Source organism: Dendropsophus ebraccatus, chromosome 3, assembly GCF_027789765.1.
Source record: "Dendropsophus ebraccatus isolate aDenEbr1 chromosome 3, aDenEbr1.pat, whole genome shotgun sequence".
Taxonomy (NCBI): Eukaryota; Metazoa; Chordata; class Amphibia; order Anura; family Hylidae; genus Dendropsophus; species Dendropsophus ebraccatus.
In genome coordinates, this window is record NC_091456.1 from 160,541,716 (window position 1) to 160,560,897 (window position 19,182).

At 43.2% G+C, this 19,182-nt stretch overlaps 1 protein-coding gene across 2 annotated transcripts in view; it reads left to right on the forward strand.

Annotated features, from left to right (window-relative positions):
- The window catches only part of SGTB (small glutamine rich tetratricopeptide repeat co-chaperone beta), a 45,013-nt gene that overhangs the window by 18,411 nt on the left and 7,420 nt on the right, over window positions 1–19,182 (forward strand). For both annotated transcript variants that reach the window (XM_069963007.1, XM_069963006.1), the window contains 6 exons: window positions 1,708–1,811; window positions 13,414–13,492; window positions 14,620–14,719; window positions 17,238–17,342; window positions 17,559–17,697; window positions 19,034–19,096. In XM_069963007.1, the coding sequence (XP_069819108.1) occupies window positions 1,708–1,811; window positions 13,414–13,492; window positions 14,620–14,719; window positions 17,238–17,342; window positions 17,559–17,697; window positions 19,034–19,096 (590 nt within the window). The remainder of the gene's footprint in view (window positions 1–1,707; window positions 1,812–13,413; window positions 13,493–14,619; window positions 14,720–17,237; window positions 17,343–17,558; window positions 17,698–19,033; window positions 19,097–19,182) is intronic.

Here is a 19,182-nt window from a genome sequence, read left to right on the forward strand (position 1 = left end):
TGGCTGTCAGTGATGGCCGAGCATATGCCACAACTGCCGAAACCTGAGCTGAACCTCGGATCGAGGCAGTTAACGCTATATATGATGTGATCAGTGTGATCGCAGCATCTATAGGGCAGAACAGAGAAAGAATTCTCCCTCTGTTTACATTGGGGCTATGACACTGACAACGACAACCTGAGGGAGGTCTCCCTGAGGCATTGTAAAGGAAATCAGAATAAGGGTAGCTTCACACGCAGTGAATCACAGCAAATTTCACGCTGCAAGTTCCGCTGTGAAATCTGCTGCGATTCCCGCTATTGTTAGTTTGAATGGGGTTACATACAACCAGCAAAAATTGAGTCCATAATGCATCCGTAAACTGTATTTTTTGCAGAACGGCAAAAAAGGGGAAGGACATGGTTAAAGGAAAAAGTTTAGACATAGAAAAATCAGTAAGGCCGTTTGGAGCACTGGGGAGCTGTGGAGCACCGATCCCCCCGGCCAGCCCACCCCTTCTAATGATCATGAGTGGAGTGAGGTGGAAGAAGGGGGGGATCAGTGCTCTGGGGCAGTAGCCCCATCCCCAGTGCTCTGCATGGCCTTTCTGGATGCATGGTTATAAGCAAGTAGGAATGGTGTATTTTTTAAAGGGAACCAATTAGCCCAATTTGGCTGATATGGTTCCCTGGAGCAATGTACAAAGGTCCTGCAGCAGCCGCAGCATATACTGGCTGGGATAAATAACTTTTATTCCCCCAGCTCGTGACAGGGGAAGTAGTCATCTGGGTGGGGAAGTAGTCATCTGGGCGGCTCCCCCCCATGTCTAGTCACAGCGATCTGCCTGTCAGCGCGCTCGGAGGGGATGATTGACAGACAGAGAGGCCAATAACGGACCTCTCTGCCTGTCAATCATTCCTGCGGAGCGCGCTGACAGGCAGAGCGCTGTGACTAGACATGGGGGGGAGCCGCCCAGATGACTACTTCCCCACACGTGCCTGTCATGAGCTGGGGGAATAAAAGTCATTTTTCCCCGATATAAAGCACCTTGTACATGCCGTGGCTGCTGCAGGAGCTTTATACATTGCTCCAGGGAACCATATCAGCCCAATTGGGCTGATTGGTTCCCTTTAAGGATCTGCAAAAATAACAGATGCTCCCGTAGACTTCTATGTGGCTATTCTTGCTGCAGTTACAAGCTGTACTAGAGCTTGTCAGTTATCTTTTGCGAAATGTGGATCCGTAAATATATGGACAGTGAGAACAGCTGAATTGAAATCAATGGTCTCTAAACCTGTTTGTAATTGCACATCGGCAGATATGGACAAAACTGCCAAATGTGTCAATGTAGCCTACCCCCCCCCCCCTTCTCCATTGTAGCACCTATATTTTCCATCTACAGCAGAAGGTACCAGTGTCTGCTTTCCCCTCCACCCCCTTTATGTGACCCTGTGGCCAGTTCCCAACTACTTTACTGTCATGCAATCATCATGAGTAGTATGATCTGCATACAATAAACATATAATATTAAAATGATAGACCCCTCTAGAATCGCTATTATGCCTTGGTGTTGGAAGCCCGTACATGCATACGACCTGAAGTAGAACAATGTTTATGTGTTATTGTGATGTGTGTGGTCAGTGATCACCCCCTAACATATGAACTGTACAACGTTCAGTTATTACTACTGAGAAACCTCATATATTACATCTGCTCTCCCTTGTTCAGTGGCGGTACAGTGTCTGGAAACTGTCTTCAAAATCAGTTCTGAAGATACTCAGCTTGCAGCACCTTATACATTGGAAGAAGTATTCTCTCAAGCACACTTGAAGGTAATTTGCCATGGATATATATTAATTCAGAGCTATTCTTCAATCATACAGAAACCAATGGCACCAAAATCAACTTCCTAATTTTCAAACTTTATTGTGTATGTATTGTATACTTTATCTGCCTCCCTTATAGCCTGGTCAGCCATACAGTGAATCCTATTAACCTTTTGCACGTATTTCTGGGTGAGGTGTAGGTCACAGCCAGCAGGATTAGAGATACAAATTTTAGATGAAAGTTTAAAATAAAATATAGAATTTTAAAGGTATAGAGAGAGACACGAGCAGATATCTGTAAATGCAACCTGCTAACTATTGTAGTCCTGTGATCACAGCAGCATGGGACTCAAGAAAAAGACTGCTTGAATCAGTGTCCATGCTATCTATGCTATCTATGCTAACTATAATGAGGTCTGGTGGGCATGCAAGGTCAGACATAAAGGGTTTCACCATCACAGATTGCAGGTCACTGTGCTGGGGGTTGCCTCCTTCACTTGAACCTGAATGAATTCTCCTGTCTCCCTAAATACACTACTTATTGATTACCGTGAATCTTCATTTGCTTTCCATTCACATCCAGAGCAGCACATCAGAGTTATGCTGATTTCAACTTGGAATCTAGACTATATGTGCAAAATGTCTTATTCTCTTTAAGAAAAGAACAGGGGTTGTACGGATGGTCCGAACCCTCTGAGGTTCGGGTTCGTATGAACCCGAACGCTCGGCATCAGATTCCTGCTGTCTGCCCGCTCCGTGGAGCGGGTGGATACAGCGGGAGGACCGCCTGGAAAACTGGGATACAGCCTATGGCTATGGCTGTATCCCAGTTTTCCAGGCGGTCCTCCCGCTGGATCCGCCCACTGCACGGAGCGGGCAGACAGTGGGAATCATTACCGAGAGTTTGGGTTCGTATGAACCCGAACTGAACTCGATTCGGACCATCCCTAGTTGTGATTGCAAGCAGTTTGCAATATAGTTGCAAAGGTTGCATGTACCACAGTTCCAAACTGTGGTACATGCAACCTCCATGACAATATTTGGTCTTTTCTCTGTTCAAAAAAGAGACCAAACACAGGAAGTCCTAGTCCTTTGCGCGCTCACGCAGGCTGTATATAAGCTAAGGGCAATTAACTTAGGCTTTTTATATTATTAACTTTATGTTACCGTCACTGTGTGGTTACAGAGGTTTTGGTGCTGTGTGACAGGAGAGCTGATCATACAATGCAGGCATCCATAGGACTCTCTCTGCTACTGAATGTGGAGGAGCACTTGTGCAATAATGCTTTTATTTGTATAGCGCACACAGATTCCACAGCACTTTACACATTTTTGGGTGTGGGTGGAAACCCACACAAACACGGAGAGAACATACAAACTCTTTGCAGATGTTGCCCTTGGTGGGATTTGAACCCAGGACTCCAATGCTGCAAGGCTACAGTGCTAACCACTGAGCCACCGTGCTGCCCGCAATGTGCAGTCAAGACTTGATGCACACTTATGAAGGGCTGTCAGTCAATACCGAGCAATGTCTGTGAATGCACAAAAAGACTTTTGAGTTTTTTTTTTTTTTTTTATAAACAGAGAAAAGACAAAATATTGGCACATTGAGCATGGACCACAGTTTGACGGAAGGGAAACATCTTGTCGCCATATTTATAATGTTGATTTAAACATTGAAATCTTTAAAAAAAATGATTATTATTATTTATTTTTTATGACAATGCCTATTTAATGTAAAAACTTTGGTAAATCCATTGCATGTACAGTTCCTATAAGTGTTCATAGATTTTTGGAGAGTGATCAGGCTGTGATTCAGCTTCACCCCATTCAGAGCATATAGCACTTTGGAATAAAGCTAGTGTTAATGGGGCGCTCTGTCTGGGATCCATTTTTTCACAATCGCTGGGGAGAGGGTGGATAAAAACAATTACGTCCACTTACCTCCCTGACTTCAGCACTGCCACCATCATCCTGCTGCTATGGTCCCGGTCTCCGGCCGCTTCCTTGTCTGAGACATGACGTAGGCAGGCCCACTCAGCCATTTATTGGCTGGAGCGGTGTCCCGTCTCTGCTGCTGAGCGAGCTTGAGACATCGCTTCTTAGACCAAGAAGAGGCCGGGGCTGTAGCAGTAGGATGATGGCGGCAGTGCAGAAGCCAGGGAGGTAAGTAGATATGATAGTTTTCAAAATAGGAAATCGGAGCAGCACTTCAGACTTCAAAAGAATAACAGGTGCCAGCGGATCCTGGTCAGGACCAAAGACCGGTGTATATAATGGAGGAAAATCCACAGCACTCCTTGGTAAATTTCAAAAAAGGTGCGGTTTATTCAAAAGACTTGTGCAGCATACAAACGCGACGTTTCAGCGGCTACTGCCGCTATTTTCAAGCGTGCCCAGTAAAACACATGTGAGTTATTTATATCCAAACTTCATTCTGTGATTGGTTAACATTTAAATTATACATTCATTACAGCTGTGATTAAGGATCACGAGGGTTGCTCCAGGCATCCCCAGTGATTTACATACATCAGGTGGTTCTTGCTTATCATGTGACCATTTGTGCATAGTGTCCATTCTGTGTCCGTGATAAGATCGCTTGAAATTTCATATAGGCAAATAGCCGTATTTAAGAGAAAGTTCCTTAATATTACAAAATAGTAAATATTTAGGATGAAGAATCACACCATAGAGACATCGGGAGTAGCAGGAAGCGTTGTCTGAAAATGGAGTCATGTGACTTCTGGCACCCCGTCTGATGTTACTAGGCAACATGACGCTTGTTGCTCACCTGGGAATAGCACGTCACTGCGGCACACCACAAAGCCGGAATATGGCCACAGCACCAGTGTGAACTGATGCCTGCACGAGTCTTCCACTTGTACCACTCGGACGAGTAGTTCCGCGGCGCTCGTTGTTTGGCCAAGTCTCCGGAGGACCTCTCCAGGTCCAACACGTAGTTTAGCAATACCGCTCAGTGTGAATCCCTCATTGTGGTATAGCACGTCATGTCTCCAGGGGCCGATGGTGAAATCATAAAATATAGTCATCTCCCATTCTCCTGGTGGGTTCTCCATCCTGTTAGATTTCAGAGTCTGCGAAAAAATTTTAGAATTCTTTAGGATTCTTTATCCTAAATATTTACTATTTTGTAATATTAAGGAACTTTCTCTTAAATACGGCTATTTGCCTATATGAAATTTCAAGCGATCTTATCACGGACACAGAATGGACACTATGCACAAATGGTCACATGATAAGCAAGAACCACCTGATGTATGTAAATCACTGGGGATGCCTGGAGCAACCCTCGTGATCCTTAATCACAGCTGTAATGAATGTATAATTTAAATGTTAACCAATCACAGAATGAAGTTTGGATATAAATAACTCACATGTGTTTTACTGGGCACGCTTGAAAATAGCGGCAGTAGCCGCTGAAACGTCGTGTTTGTATGCTGCACAAGTCTTTTGAATAAACCGCACCTTTTTTGAAATTTACCAAGGAGTGCTGTGGATTTTCCTCCATCATATGATAGTTTTCAGCTAGCCCCTCCCCTCAGATTGTGAAAAAAAGATCCTAGCTGGAGTTCCCCATGAATCAGCCATAGACTCTGTAGTCTTTTATAGAAGGGACAAATACTGGAGTGGACGGACCCTCTGGGTGTTACATGTGCTACACCCAAGATTACCAAAACAAAAGTATTTTTTGTTATATTGTTAGACTATTGGACTTGCCAAGGACTACATACCCACCAATGGTAACGTAACCAAGAACTGCTATCTTGTTGTTTATATACACTAAAGTTTAATAGACTAAATATAACACTACTATTACTTCTTTTGAGTTTAAAACTTTCAACACTCACAAAAATCTACTCATCCAGGATTTGCTTTTTACAGTTTAGAATGCAATGTTGGGAATTCCCGCTTTCGTTTTTAGTCCTACCAATTATCTTAACAGGTTGAGACAGAGATTCTTAGTGATCGTAGATTGTGCCGGGCTATAAATTGCACATGGCTTTTGTAATTACTTTTATGTTGTTTGCCTTGCAGGCACTGCAGGTTAACAGTTGTTGTAGTCAGATTAAATCCATTGTGTTATGTTAATAGATCATATTTATTATGTCAAGTAACATACTGGCAGCTGTTATGTATCATAGTGAGGGTTTTATTAATAGCATATTTGTTATAGTGAGTTATAGCAAGTCTTTTGTCATCTCCAATTATATAAACGCTTTCCTGTTTCCACCCCAACCCCCTATAAAAATAAGTACTGGGGCTGCAACCGTATTCCATTGTGTGGCGCTGATAAGGCTTAAAGGGTTACTCAGTCGAAAATCTTTTTCTTTCAAATCAGCTAGTTTCAGAAAGTTATACAGATTTGTAATTTACTTGTATTTTAAAATCTCAAGTCTTCCCATACTTATCAGCTGCTTTTTGTCCTGAAGGGGTGGTGTATTCTTTCCAGTCTGACACAGTGCTCTCCTCTGCCACCTCTGTCCATGTCAGGAACTGTCCAGAGTAATAGCAAATCCCCATAGAAAACCTCTTCTGCTCTGGACAGTTCCTGTCTTGGACAGAGGTGGCAACAGAGAGCACTGTGTCAGACTGAAAATAAAACACCACTTCCTGCAGGACATACAGCAGCTGTTAAGTACTGGAAGACTTGAGATTTTTAAATAGAAGTAAATTACAAATCTATATAACTTTCTGAAACCAGTTGATTTGAAAGGAAAAGAGTTCCCCTTTAAGGCTTAAAGGGAAGCATCTAAGCTGTTGACATGTCCCCATAGTGCACAGGATGCTGAGTATGAAAGTAACTTTCTTACCTTCTTCTTCTGCACCACTTTTGTGTACTATGTCATTTAATCCATATGCTAATTAGGTGGTTTGGTGCACTGGGGGGTGGGACTGACACCTTCAGTGCACCAATCCACCCTGGCCGGCCCTTCCTGATAAATATAGGGGTGGTGCCCTGCATTAGAAGGGGTGCATTCATTAGAAGGGACGGACCGGCCTGGGTAGATCAGTGCAGTAAGGGTGGTAGTTCCACCCCCAGTGCGCTAAACCACCTCATTAGTATATAAATACAAATATTCTGAAAACTTCGACGAAGATCTAAGAAGCTTCACTTTATCCTCAGTTTCTTGTGCACTATAGGGAAATATCAGCAGGTTAGATGCCTCTTTAGGCTATGTTCACATTACGTGAACATCCGGCCGTTCCGTGACCCCGGCTGGGTCACGGAATGGCCAGTCTCAACCCGGATCAACCGGCCGGGTGATCTTTCCGGCCGCGGAGCTCTGATGCGGGCGCATAAGCGTGCACCCGCATCAGAGCTTCCCATGGCACACAGTGAAGCAAGCAGCCGGAGCCGCTTGCTTTACTGTGTGAACTGACAGGTCTTTCTGAGGCCGGAATTCACTGAATTCCGGCCGCAGAAAACTGACCTGTCAGTTTTTTCCGGCGCCGCATGGGATCCCGGCCAGAGCGTATGTGATGTGTGTACGCTCCGGCCGGGATCCCATTGAACATAAGGCTATGTTCCACCCCTGAAAACTACGGCCGTAGTTCTGCGGCGAGAACTACGGCCGTAGTTTTACGTAGTGTGAACATAGCCTTAAGCTGTGTGCATAGAATGAGAATGGTGGGGTTAGAGGGAACCTGTCATCACTTTCATGCTGCTTTCACCACGAGGCATCATGTCAGTCCTGGTCGCTTTTTCCTCGCCCCACTGGACTTGATTGATAGATTTCTCCCTATAGCTAAACAAAGAAATATCAAATAATTAGGGGTTGCCGCTGGGGACCCCCTGATCAATTCAGGCAGCATGAAATTTATGACAGGTTTCTGAGAATGCCTAGAAATATCCAAGAAGGCTCCCAAAATGCTTGGAGCTTGATTTGTTACAAAAACCAATTTGTGGGACAATTCAGGGGAAAAATTTTGATTATTGACAAGTAAACATTTTGCACCACTACCATCATGTGGTACATGAATTTCCTGTACAAGCAGAAGGGGAGAATACTTCAATAACGCTGTTGGCAATGATATATACTATTATTTTTTAGCTCTTATTCTACTGTATGTGTATTGTCTGAGTGTACAATTTTAAAGTAGCACTATTAGCAGCTTCTTCCTAGAGAACCTGCTGATATGCTGCAGTAGCTGGGTATGTCAGTAGTAGATAGCCGTTACTTTAACCCCTCTCGGCACCCGCATTGTTTGTAAAATCAGTAAATGCTCATATGCAAATTACTAGCATAAAAACATTTAGGGCATTGCTCGGGGCCGGCGAGCATCGCCGTGCCCCGCCGAGCCCGCCCCCTCCTGTCCCGCCCACTATGCATATTCAGAACTGCATAGTGGGCTGTATGGGAACATTTTCTGGTCATCAGGGCCGGCGTTAGGGGGGGGCAAAGTAGGCACTTGCCCAGGGCCCCCATCCCCCAGGGGCCCCCTAGCTCCTTCGTTCATTAGTGGAGCAGGAAGCAGAGCAGCACAAGCAGCTCCCCTGCTCCACTAATGAACGAAGGAGCTGAGCTGTGAGGACGGAGCGCCCCTCCTGCAGAGCTGCCTGTGCCCTACAGAAGAGGAGGAACGGCAAGCCCAGGTAAAGAAATAGAGGGGGGGGGGGGTTAGAGGGTCACGGAGACTGGGGGCGGGACTTGCGGCCAGGGGGCGGTGCTTACGGCCGCGGGTGGGCGGAGCCTCGGGTGTCTTTATAAAACAGTAACCCCCTCCCCATATACTAGCCTAGCGAACAGTATACAGGAAGGGGGCAGGGGATCTTGTATGATGCAGTCCCCCCTTCCACCATATACTGTTCAGGGCCCTCCTCCCTCTGTATCTATGGCCACCAGGCCCTGAGCAGTACATGATGGAGGTGGGTGCTGAATCACACAGTATCCTGTATGATAAAGTACCCCCATATCTCTCCTCTGCTCTACTACTACCCCCAATACTACTCCTAATACTGCCCTACTATTACCCCCAATACTACTCCTAATACTGCCCTACTATTACCCCCAATAGTGCCCTACTACTACCCCAATACTACTCCTAATACTGCCCTACTACTACCCCCAATACTACTCCTAATATTGCCCTACTACTACCCCCAATACTACTCCTAATACTGCTCTACTACTACCCCCAATACTACTCCTAATACTGCTCTACTACTACCCCCAATACTACTCCTAATACTGCTCTACTACTACCCCCAATACTGCTCTACTACTACCCCCAATACTGCTCTACTACCATTGCTATTATTACCTCCACTCCTGATACTACTACTACTCCCCAAACTGCTACTCCCCTTATCTACTACTACACCCCTCATCTTATATGCTTCTACTATTGCTACACCCCTTATCCACTATGCCTATACTACTACACCCATCAAAAAATAAATAAAAAAAATCGAGAAAAGAAAAAACGAGATTTTATTTTTTGCTCACATCACCCCAGCCCTAGGAGATGCTATGTGCTGGGGGCGGGGGGGCATTTAACTATCAGTGGAGATGCTATCTGCTGAGGGGGCAACTATCAGTGGAGATGCTATGTGCTGGGGGGGGGGGGGGGGGAACAGGGGAGATGCTATGTGCTGGGGGGGGGGGGTAACTATCAGGGGAGCTGCTATCTGCTGAGGGGGCAACTATCAGGGGGCTAGCTAACAGGTGTAAAACCTACAGTGAGATGCCTCCTATATTGGTGGATACTACATACTGGGTGGTGGAGGTAACTACCAGAAGAATTACCTACAGAGGGATACCGACTATATGTACTATGGAGGCACAGAGGGACCTATCTACTATATAGGGCACAGAGGGGTCTTATTTAAGGTCACAGAAGATCACCCCACCAAGAGCAGCGCGCCAACCGCTGACAAAAAAGTATCGGGACCTTAAATTGCTGCTACAATGTTTTAGCATTTGGGGCCCCACCTTCAACTTTGCCCAGGGCCACATTTTGTCTAAAACCGGCCCTGCTGGTCATGCTCTATAACCTACTGTATGTAGAGTCAATCTGCAGGGGGGAGCTGTGAGCATCACCCATTGTAAATGGTGGTAGATCCTGTGATATCTATATACTGATGTCACCTTTCACTGTAATCCCATCTGTGATGATAAGGAGGGCATTGCTGGAAAGTGATGTGTATAGAGCAGTAAGTTTCAGCTTAGTTTTAGGCTTAGTGGCCAGACTGAAAACTGCAAGATTTTAAGATTATTTTAAAGTAAAACATAAACTTAAATTCTTAAAAAATATGTTTCATCATTTTCTGATGAGACATTCCCTTTAAGGATCAATGTCTCAATGTCTCTATCAGATCTCACTAAGATTACGAAGTTCTGGTAAATTCACTAAATTGCTCCAAAGTTACTGAGCAAGGTCATTAGGACATCTTTAATGGGGTTGTCTTATTAAGACAATGGTTGTGATGTGTAATTCGCTAAAAAATTGGAAGCCCACATAGGGTTAAAGGGAATCTGTCAGCACCCGGGCCCTACCTGAGGTGCTGACAGTGAGCTGTAGCTGGCGTTCCCCTAGTGAGCATGGCGCCTTTTGGTAATTTGTCTCAGGTCTCTTACTATAATGGAGAGTCAAAGAGGAGTTGTGGCTCAGTATTTGTGCTGCGTTCTGGCACACCTCACCACTCCTTCCTCCTCCCTCTTCTTCAAGAATAATCTCTGCTGCCCAGTTGCCTGCTCACACTGTCAGACAGTGTCTCTGAGCTTTTATTTCAGACATAAACTGCTTAGACAGATTTAGACATGTTGGGAGAGATTCCACATCCATGCAACAACGTTATATTTATAGTAGCTGGGATACGGTATCAGGACACTGCAAAGGACTAGTAGGTTATATAGTACCATAGACTGTTAAATAATGCTATTCCAGACAGGGGCGGATTAACTTTACCATAGGCCCCGGGCTGTTCACCAGGCCTGGGCCCCCCCACCCCACTGTAACTATGGCAGCACTAGCCTGGCGTTCATCGTACAGGACAGATAATGTCATGATGTCCATGATGTCCTGATTTGATTTGTGCAAAATTGCCATAAAAAAAACTTGATTTTTGCAAATCATGGCGGAAGTGTAGCCAGGAGACAGTACACCACTGAAAGTATAAGTCTTTTTGGGGGTCATGGGCCCTCCAGGTGCTCAGGGCCCCGGGCTGCCGCCCGAAACGCCCCTATTATAATCCACTACTCATTTCAGACTGATGTTTCTTTACATATTATAGTTGTTCGGACAGTTAAATAAAATTATCAATTAGATTTTATACTTTTATCCTATAAAGTTGTGTTGTTCTGTATACACTCTATATATATTACATGGAGTTTACAAACAATTAAATTTTACCATGATGAATACCCAATCAATCTTGATCAAATCCAAAAAAGCCTGAGGTTCTCTTGTTCTCAACCTCTGGGGAAACCTCAAGATGTCAAAGCGCGTTTCTGTATTTAAAATGATGAGAGTTTGTGCTGCCAGCCGCTAGAAGCGAAATCTTACAGAATCTGACATAATCTGTGCAGTCTAGATTTATAATGGCAGCTCTTCCTCTATCCTTAGGAAAATACAGATGACGGGTTATGGTTTGCTCTTCATGGGTCAGCTCCTCTCCTTATTGAACCCTCCTACTATGCTTCTAGTGTAAGGTCCAGTGCTGTCACAGATAAATATATGGATATGCACATGGGCTGGGATTACATACTATACGGAAAAACACTGGTGACCCTGACTTTTCAGTTGACAGTAAATGTAACTGTAGTAACCAGTGTCAGGCAGCTGCTGCCAAGGCAAATAAGATCATGGAGTGCATCACATCGGGCATAGTTGCACATAACTATTAAAGGGGTAGTCCCCCCCCCCCCCCCCAAGAAAAATAATTCTTTCAAATCAACAGGTGCCAGAATATGGCAGAGATTTGTAATTTACTGCTATAAAAAAAAAGTCTTCCAGTACTTATCAGATGCTGTATATCCTGCAGGAAGTGGTATCCTTTCCAGTCTGGAGAGCAGCAGAAGTTTTCTATGGGGATTTAATACTGCTCTGGACAGTTCCTGATATGGAAAGAGGTGGCAGCAGAGAGCGCTGTGTTAGATTGGAATGAATACACCACTTCCTGCAGGACAATGAGCAGATGAGAAGTACTGGTAGACTTGAGATTTTTTTTATAGAAGTAAATTACAAATCTCTGATTTGAAAGAAATGTATTTCTTTTTGTGAACTACCCCTTTAAAGGTCTAACATATCACTGGTTAGACCGCACATGAAATATTGGGTGCAGTTTTGGGCACAAATGTACAAGAAAGACATAATGAGGCTGGAGAGGGTTAAAAGATGGACAACCAGAGTAATAAATGGAATGGGAGGACTACAGGGCCTCAAAAAGTATCGCAATTAGGGTTTAGAAAGATGACTTAGGGGTGGCCTAATAACCATGTATAAATATATTAGGGAACAGTACAGAGATTTCTCTATTGATCTATGTATACGAAAAGACATCTTCTAGGCCTAGAGGGGAAAAAAATCTTACACTATCACAGGAAAGGATTCTTTACTGTAAGAGCAGTGAGACTGAACTCTCTACCAGCAGAGTCATGGTGAATGCTATAAAAGAGTTCAAAAAGGCCTAGATGCATTTGTGGCGTGTAATAATATTACAGGTTATAGTTACTAGGTTCTGGAGAAGGGTCGTTGATCCGGAGATTTATTCTGGATGCCAAATTTAAAGTCTGAGAGAAATTCATCTCCATAAAATAAGCAAAATTAGCTTGTACCTCATGGGATTTTTGCCTTTCTCTGGATCAACACTATAGGTTAATAGGCTGCACTGGATGGCATATGTCTTTTTTAACCTTACAAACTATGGGGGAGATTTATCAAACATGGTGTGGTTTCCACACCATGGAAAACATTGAAAGCGAGAAGAGGAAAGAGAAATGAACCAACTAACATGCTCATTATCCATGTCGGAATAGATAGCATGGACAAGATGCCAGCATGACTACATGCCTCTCCAGATTCATCCCCATACCTGCTTACCCAGGGCTGTGGGCAGAGATTCAGGAGAATATATATATAAATTTTATATATATATATATATATATATATATATATATATATATATATATATATAAAGCATCTGAACCCTGTGACCTACTGCTACAAACTACTAGGAAGGCTTTATAGGGGTTAAGGTACCTGATAGGTTCCCTTTAAATGCCTCATAAATTACAAAGAAAGAGGTAAAACGTATTTTATCTGCAAACTTAGAGGGGTTCTCTGATTAACACTTACTTATCCCCTATTCTTTAAATATTTGTCCATCATTGTACAACTCTATACCCCATGCACTGTCTGCTGCCACTTGGTGCCTCCATATAGCTCAGCATTACTAAAAGCAATACACCTGGAGCCTATATGGATCCATAATATGGATGTGTGCATGAGGTTGGGTAACCTTATTGGGATGTTTTCACCATGATCTGCTACAATTTATTATCTCAGACAAAATGCACTTTTCTGTATAGTATATTAAATTGCAGAGATGAGAAATAACAATATGTATATGATTTGTTCCTTTCAGAAAGACGATATTACACCAGCAGAATCCCCCTCATCAGCAACTGGTGCCATAGAAAAAGCTGAGCAGTTAAAAGATGAAGGTAACTCTGTTGCATTGATCCCCATCAGTATCAGATCAGTGGGGGTCTGAAATGATCTATTCCAAAGCACATATAGAGCTGGACTCAGACAGCGCCATACATCGTGCAGTGGCCAAGTTGGGTTACTGTAGCTCAGTTTTCATTCACTTCAATGGAAGCTGAGTTGCAGTATGGCAGCTTGGCCTTTGATCAGTGTACAGCACTGTCTGCCCCCCCTGATCCTGTTTACTGTATATGCCGGCATCACAGCTCTGGCAAACAGCTGATCATGGGTGTGCTGGGTGTCAATACTGCACCAATCTTTTATAGATGACCTCTTAACGATACCCAAAGACGGCAATGATATGAAAAGTTATCAAAAATTGCAGAGCACAAAAATACACTAATATTACACATATCCTACAAAAGAATGGTAATGCCATAAGTATGGTAGTGTTATAAATGTTGCACGCTTGTTTTGCTGTATCACAGGCTAGGACTCTATATGTATGGCTGTATGGCTTGTTTAGCCATTTCATAGCCATCTTTTTATAATGAAGGGATTATATAAAAAATGTTTGTCATTTTAAAATAACGGCCATGGTTTGGCCTCTAAAAGACAGATGTCAACTAGCCATGTCAACATAGCCTTCTATTGGTAAAAACGCCGCAAATAATGTTCTTGAGGGTGCCTTCACACCTACCGTATCGCAGTAGAAAATCCGCTGCGGATCCGCAGCAGATCCGCAGCGGATTTAACTAAATGAATGAACACAGCACTAAATCCGCACTTACAAATCTGCTGCGGATCCGCAGCGGATTTGACAGTGCGTATTTATTGCTGTGTTCATTCATTTAGTTAAATCTGCTGCGGATCTGCTGCGGATCCGCAGCGGATTTTCTACTGCGATACGGTAGGTGTGAAGGCACCCTGAAGGTTATTTGCGTCCAACATTACCAATAGACAGATGTCATTTGGTGGTAAAAATGACGTCTGTCCGGAAAGACAACGGTAATTTTTACATAGTGGGAATATAGGGGAAGATTTATCAAACATGGTGTAAAGTGAAACTGGCTCAGTCGCCCCTAGCAACCAATCAGATTCCACTTTTCATTCCTTTATTGAGAATCATTCTTTTTTATTTCAGGAAACAATTACATGAAGGAGCAGAACTATGAGGCTGCACTGGATTGTTATTCGCAGGCTATAGAGTTGGATGCGAACAATGCTGTGTATTACGGTAACAGGTAGTAGTTTTTTGTATTTTATTGTTAAATATAATTAGAAGATTACAATCTCTGAATATATATGAGGTGGAATAAATACAACCTAGATTCTAAAGGAAAATACAGTGGTGCCTTGGATTACGAGCATAATTTGTTCCAGGGCAGTGCTTGTAATCCAAACCCAGTCTTAAACCAAAGCACATTTTCCCATAAGAAACCATAGAAATGCAGACAATTGGTTCCACACCCCTAAATAATGATTTTATATTCTGAATAACATGTAGAACAGATGAAACAAACATTTAGAAACAGCTAAATGTGTGATATTATAAGTTACTGTACAGTATAGCAATCAGCATGTGGTGTATAATGTATAGTAAGGGCATAAACCTGAAAATACAGCAGCAGTTTGTAGATACAGGATGGGGATGCAGATCCCCATAATGCAATAGCGTACTACAACAGGCTAGAATAGAGAAGCAGGGCTGCTGTCAGAGGTCTATGTGGTCACATGACAGCAATGGGGAAGGGGTGTGCGTTCAGCATGAGAATCACAGAGGACAGAGAGAGAAACTTTATATAAAGCATTTTAAATGGATGAGTGTGAGTGCAGGCACATTATAGCAGCAGTGTGTATAGCTGAGTGTAAGTGCAGGCACATTATAGCAGGGATGGAGAGGATGGAAAACACAAGGGCTGACAGAGACTGCAGGGAGCATGAAGGAATTAGCAGGACATATGTGGGCACAGTATAGCAGCACTCTGTCCGAGGAGAGAGAAGTTACAGTTATGGAGATATTACCTCCACAGTCCTGTCCCCTGATGTGAGCCCCAGCCTGAAGTGGATCTGCTATGATTTGGAAGGTGAGGGAGACTTCCTGGGTCAGAGTACATTGCTGTAGACCCCGCTATGCAGACCATTCCCCTCCCCCCCTCCCCCTCCCACCCAGTACAGGGAGCTCTTAAACCGAAGCAATGCTCTTAAACCAAGTCACAATTTTAAAAAAACGTGAGCTCTTCTTGCAAAACGCTCTTAATCCAAGTTACTCTTAAACCGAGGTACCACTGTATAGGAAATAAGGGACAGATGATAAGAAGACTGCAGGTTCACACTACATAGGGATGGTTTGTAGTATGTAGCCATTGAGGCATATAGGTCTGCTTTGGGTGGGATCTTTTAGGATATTTTAGTCTGTTTACTAAGTTGCATATTTTTAATTATTGAAAGGGGCCCTGTGATCAGTGCAGTTACAATTTAGTTACAGCCCTTTGTAGCTTCAGGTATCTGTATGACGGGAACTGTATTGCAGAATTTGGTGTAAGTACTAGACTAGGGGGTGTGATTAGGAGGCTGAGGGGGCATGAATCATGTTCAAGGGGGTGTATGATTATGAATCTCCTGATCACACTCCTTTGGCTCAGCATTCCCACCATTTTTTACAAAAAAGTTCCTGCCATCTGACTATTCAGTGAAAAGTACAAATAGTCAACCAAATAGTAAAATCTCTATACCTTGGGAACTGGGAGACGCAGTCATCAAGAAAGTAAAATCACTGTTGGTATCAGGGTAGTGTGCATTGTGCATAGAACTGGGCCCTTTAACAAGAGGAGCCCCCACACCCACCATTTCTATACTTGTAACTAGAGATGAGCGAACCTGGAGCATGCTCGAGTCCATCCGAAACCCGAACTTTCGGCATTTGATTAGCGGTGGCTGCTGAAGTTGGATAAAGCCCTAAGGCTATGTGGAAAACATGGATATAGTCATTGGCTGTATCCATGTTTTCCAGACAACCTTAGAGCTTTATCCAAGTTCAGCAGCCACAGCTAATCAAATACCGAACGTTCGGGTTCGGACGGACTCGAACCCGGTTCGCTCATCTCTAGTGGTAACATTAAATTAGTCTTTTTGTGACATCCATGGAGTCAGTAATCAACACAGATCACATAGAGTTCCATGTACTATTTCTTCATGTCTCATGCGCTAAAAGTGGAACTGAGTTTCACAGACATTTTTCCGTCGGAGAAACGTTTAATACGGCATACGCAGAGGCTGCGCACCCTCTGCATGAGGCTGCTCCCCTTTTACTTTCACTTGCCGCAATGGTAGTTGGCATGAGACTACATAGGCCAGTGATTGGTCACACGCTGCCTTTGGAATTTAAAGTGTAAAGAGAGGCAGAGGAGAGAACCTGAGTTGCGTTTCTAGAGTCAGCACATAAAACAGGTGAGTATGCCATATTTATTTTTAATACCCCAGCAGGCTATAATTTTACAACCCCTTTATTGACCTAATAGACCATTTTAGCCATAGTTCGTATATACATATATATATACTTCCTACTGAATGGTGCAGTATTGTAACTGGATTACTATATATATATATATATATATATATATATATATATATATATATATATAGTGACTGGTAAATTGTGAATGATAACATTTCATGAGGACAGCTACGCTACACTACATCCTTTTCTGCACTTTACTGAGGTCATCTGAGGCCACATTTACCTATTTCATCCATTTTCAGAGCTGCCGCACACAGTCAATTAGGCCGACACAGTGATGCAATAACAGACTGTGAGAAGGCGATATCTATTGATGCCAAGTACAGCAAAGCCTATGGGAGAATGGGGTAAGAGATCATTTAACATACTATGACAACGTGTTATGCGTTTGGGCTGAAGAGACAAAATGTACAATTATGTGCTAAATAGCAAAACAAAGTAAAAATATTACTGATATTGGTGGACAGTAAATTCAACTTTCGTGACCATCACCAGCCAGCTGCTGCCAAGGCAAGTAAAATCATGGGATGCATCAAAAAATTATGTTTTTTTTCCCCACATAGTCGAGCTCTGGCAGCCATGAATAGGTATAAAGAGGCTATCACCAGTTACCAGAAGGCCTTGGACCTCGATCCTGAAAATGAGTCCTACAAGTCCTATTTGAAGATAGCAGAGCAAAAAGTCAGACAAGTACCCAGTCCTGTAAGTTGGTCTACTACTTGAAGGGGTTGTCCAGCACTTCTAAAACATGGCTACTTTCTTCCACAGACAGCATCACTCTTGTCTCCAGTTTGGGTGCAGGTTTGTAACTCAGTTTGATTGACGTGAATTGAGCTTAACTGCAAACCACTGCTGAACTGAAGACAAGAGTGGAGGTTTCTCTGGAATCAAGTGGCCATGTTTTTGTAGCGCTAATTCCCTTTAATTCTTTTTTTTTTATTTCTGGTGACATTTGGTTAATATTCTGACTAGAGATGAGTGAATCTCCTAAAATTTGTCAGATTGGATTCAGGTTCACATTTTGGATTCCAAAGCATCACTACATGAGCAGGGACTCCAGTCATAGACAGGAGTCTCTGCTCCGGTACAGTACATTGAGCTGCTCTGCACATTTGCATGGTCAGCTGCAGAGCGTCCAGGCCAGTGTATGTACTACTGAGTGTAAGCAGCAATGCACATAGCATCGCTGCTTACATTGGGGGGTGGAAACTCCTGCCTGTGTAAAGTCCCTGCTCTATCTACTTTCTGTAGTGCCAAATACTATTAGAAAGTATATACAGGTCAAGGAACATTTGCTTCTATACTCTGAGCAATTATGCATATACATTCGCTACAGTACAGATTTGTGGGTCTGAGTACTCTGTGACTATTTCAGCAAATGTTAAGAGTGTTTGCTTTGCCACTCACTGTACAGGAACAAGGATTCCTGTCAAGAAGTCCCTGTTCTTATAAGTATTTTCCATGGCACATTATTATTACTGGTGTAAGATGCCCTGTGAATTGCCCATAATTAGAGATGAAAGAAACTCGAGCATGTTCCGGTGCGTCCAAACCTGAGCGTACAGCATTTGATTACTGGTGGCTGCAGAAGTTGGATGCAGCCCTAGAGAGTCCTGGAAAACATGGATACAGCCATAGGCCTATAACTGTATCCATGTTTTCCAGGCAGCCTAAGAGCTGCTTCCAAATTCTGCAGCCACCGGCAATCAATCACTGTACAGACCTGAACATGCTGGAGTTGCGCTCAAATCCTAAAGATTTCAGATTCAGATTTTCTTTTTAATTAATTGAAACTCAATTACTTGAGAATTAATCTGTTATCTCATGGTTTGCATGGTAAAAACCTAATGTAATATTTTACATAGTAGTGGTCAGGCAGCTGAAGTCAGACATTTTCATCCCCACAGACCTCCCTATTGCCTAAACGGCAAGAGAACACTGTATTGTGGTTTTTGCTGAATATCGCATGAGTTCATATTAGGGGAAGTTGTGTTTCGCTTTCTGACAGCCATTGATACTTTCTAATTTGTATTTGCAGACAAGTGCAGGATGGGGGTTTGATATGGCCAGTCTGATGAATAACCCAGCATTTGTGAGCATGGTGAGACACTCCATTACTTATATGTATCTTCTGAATGATATAGACATCATAATGGTGGAGAACTAGAGGGAATGGCTACAACCTGC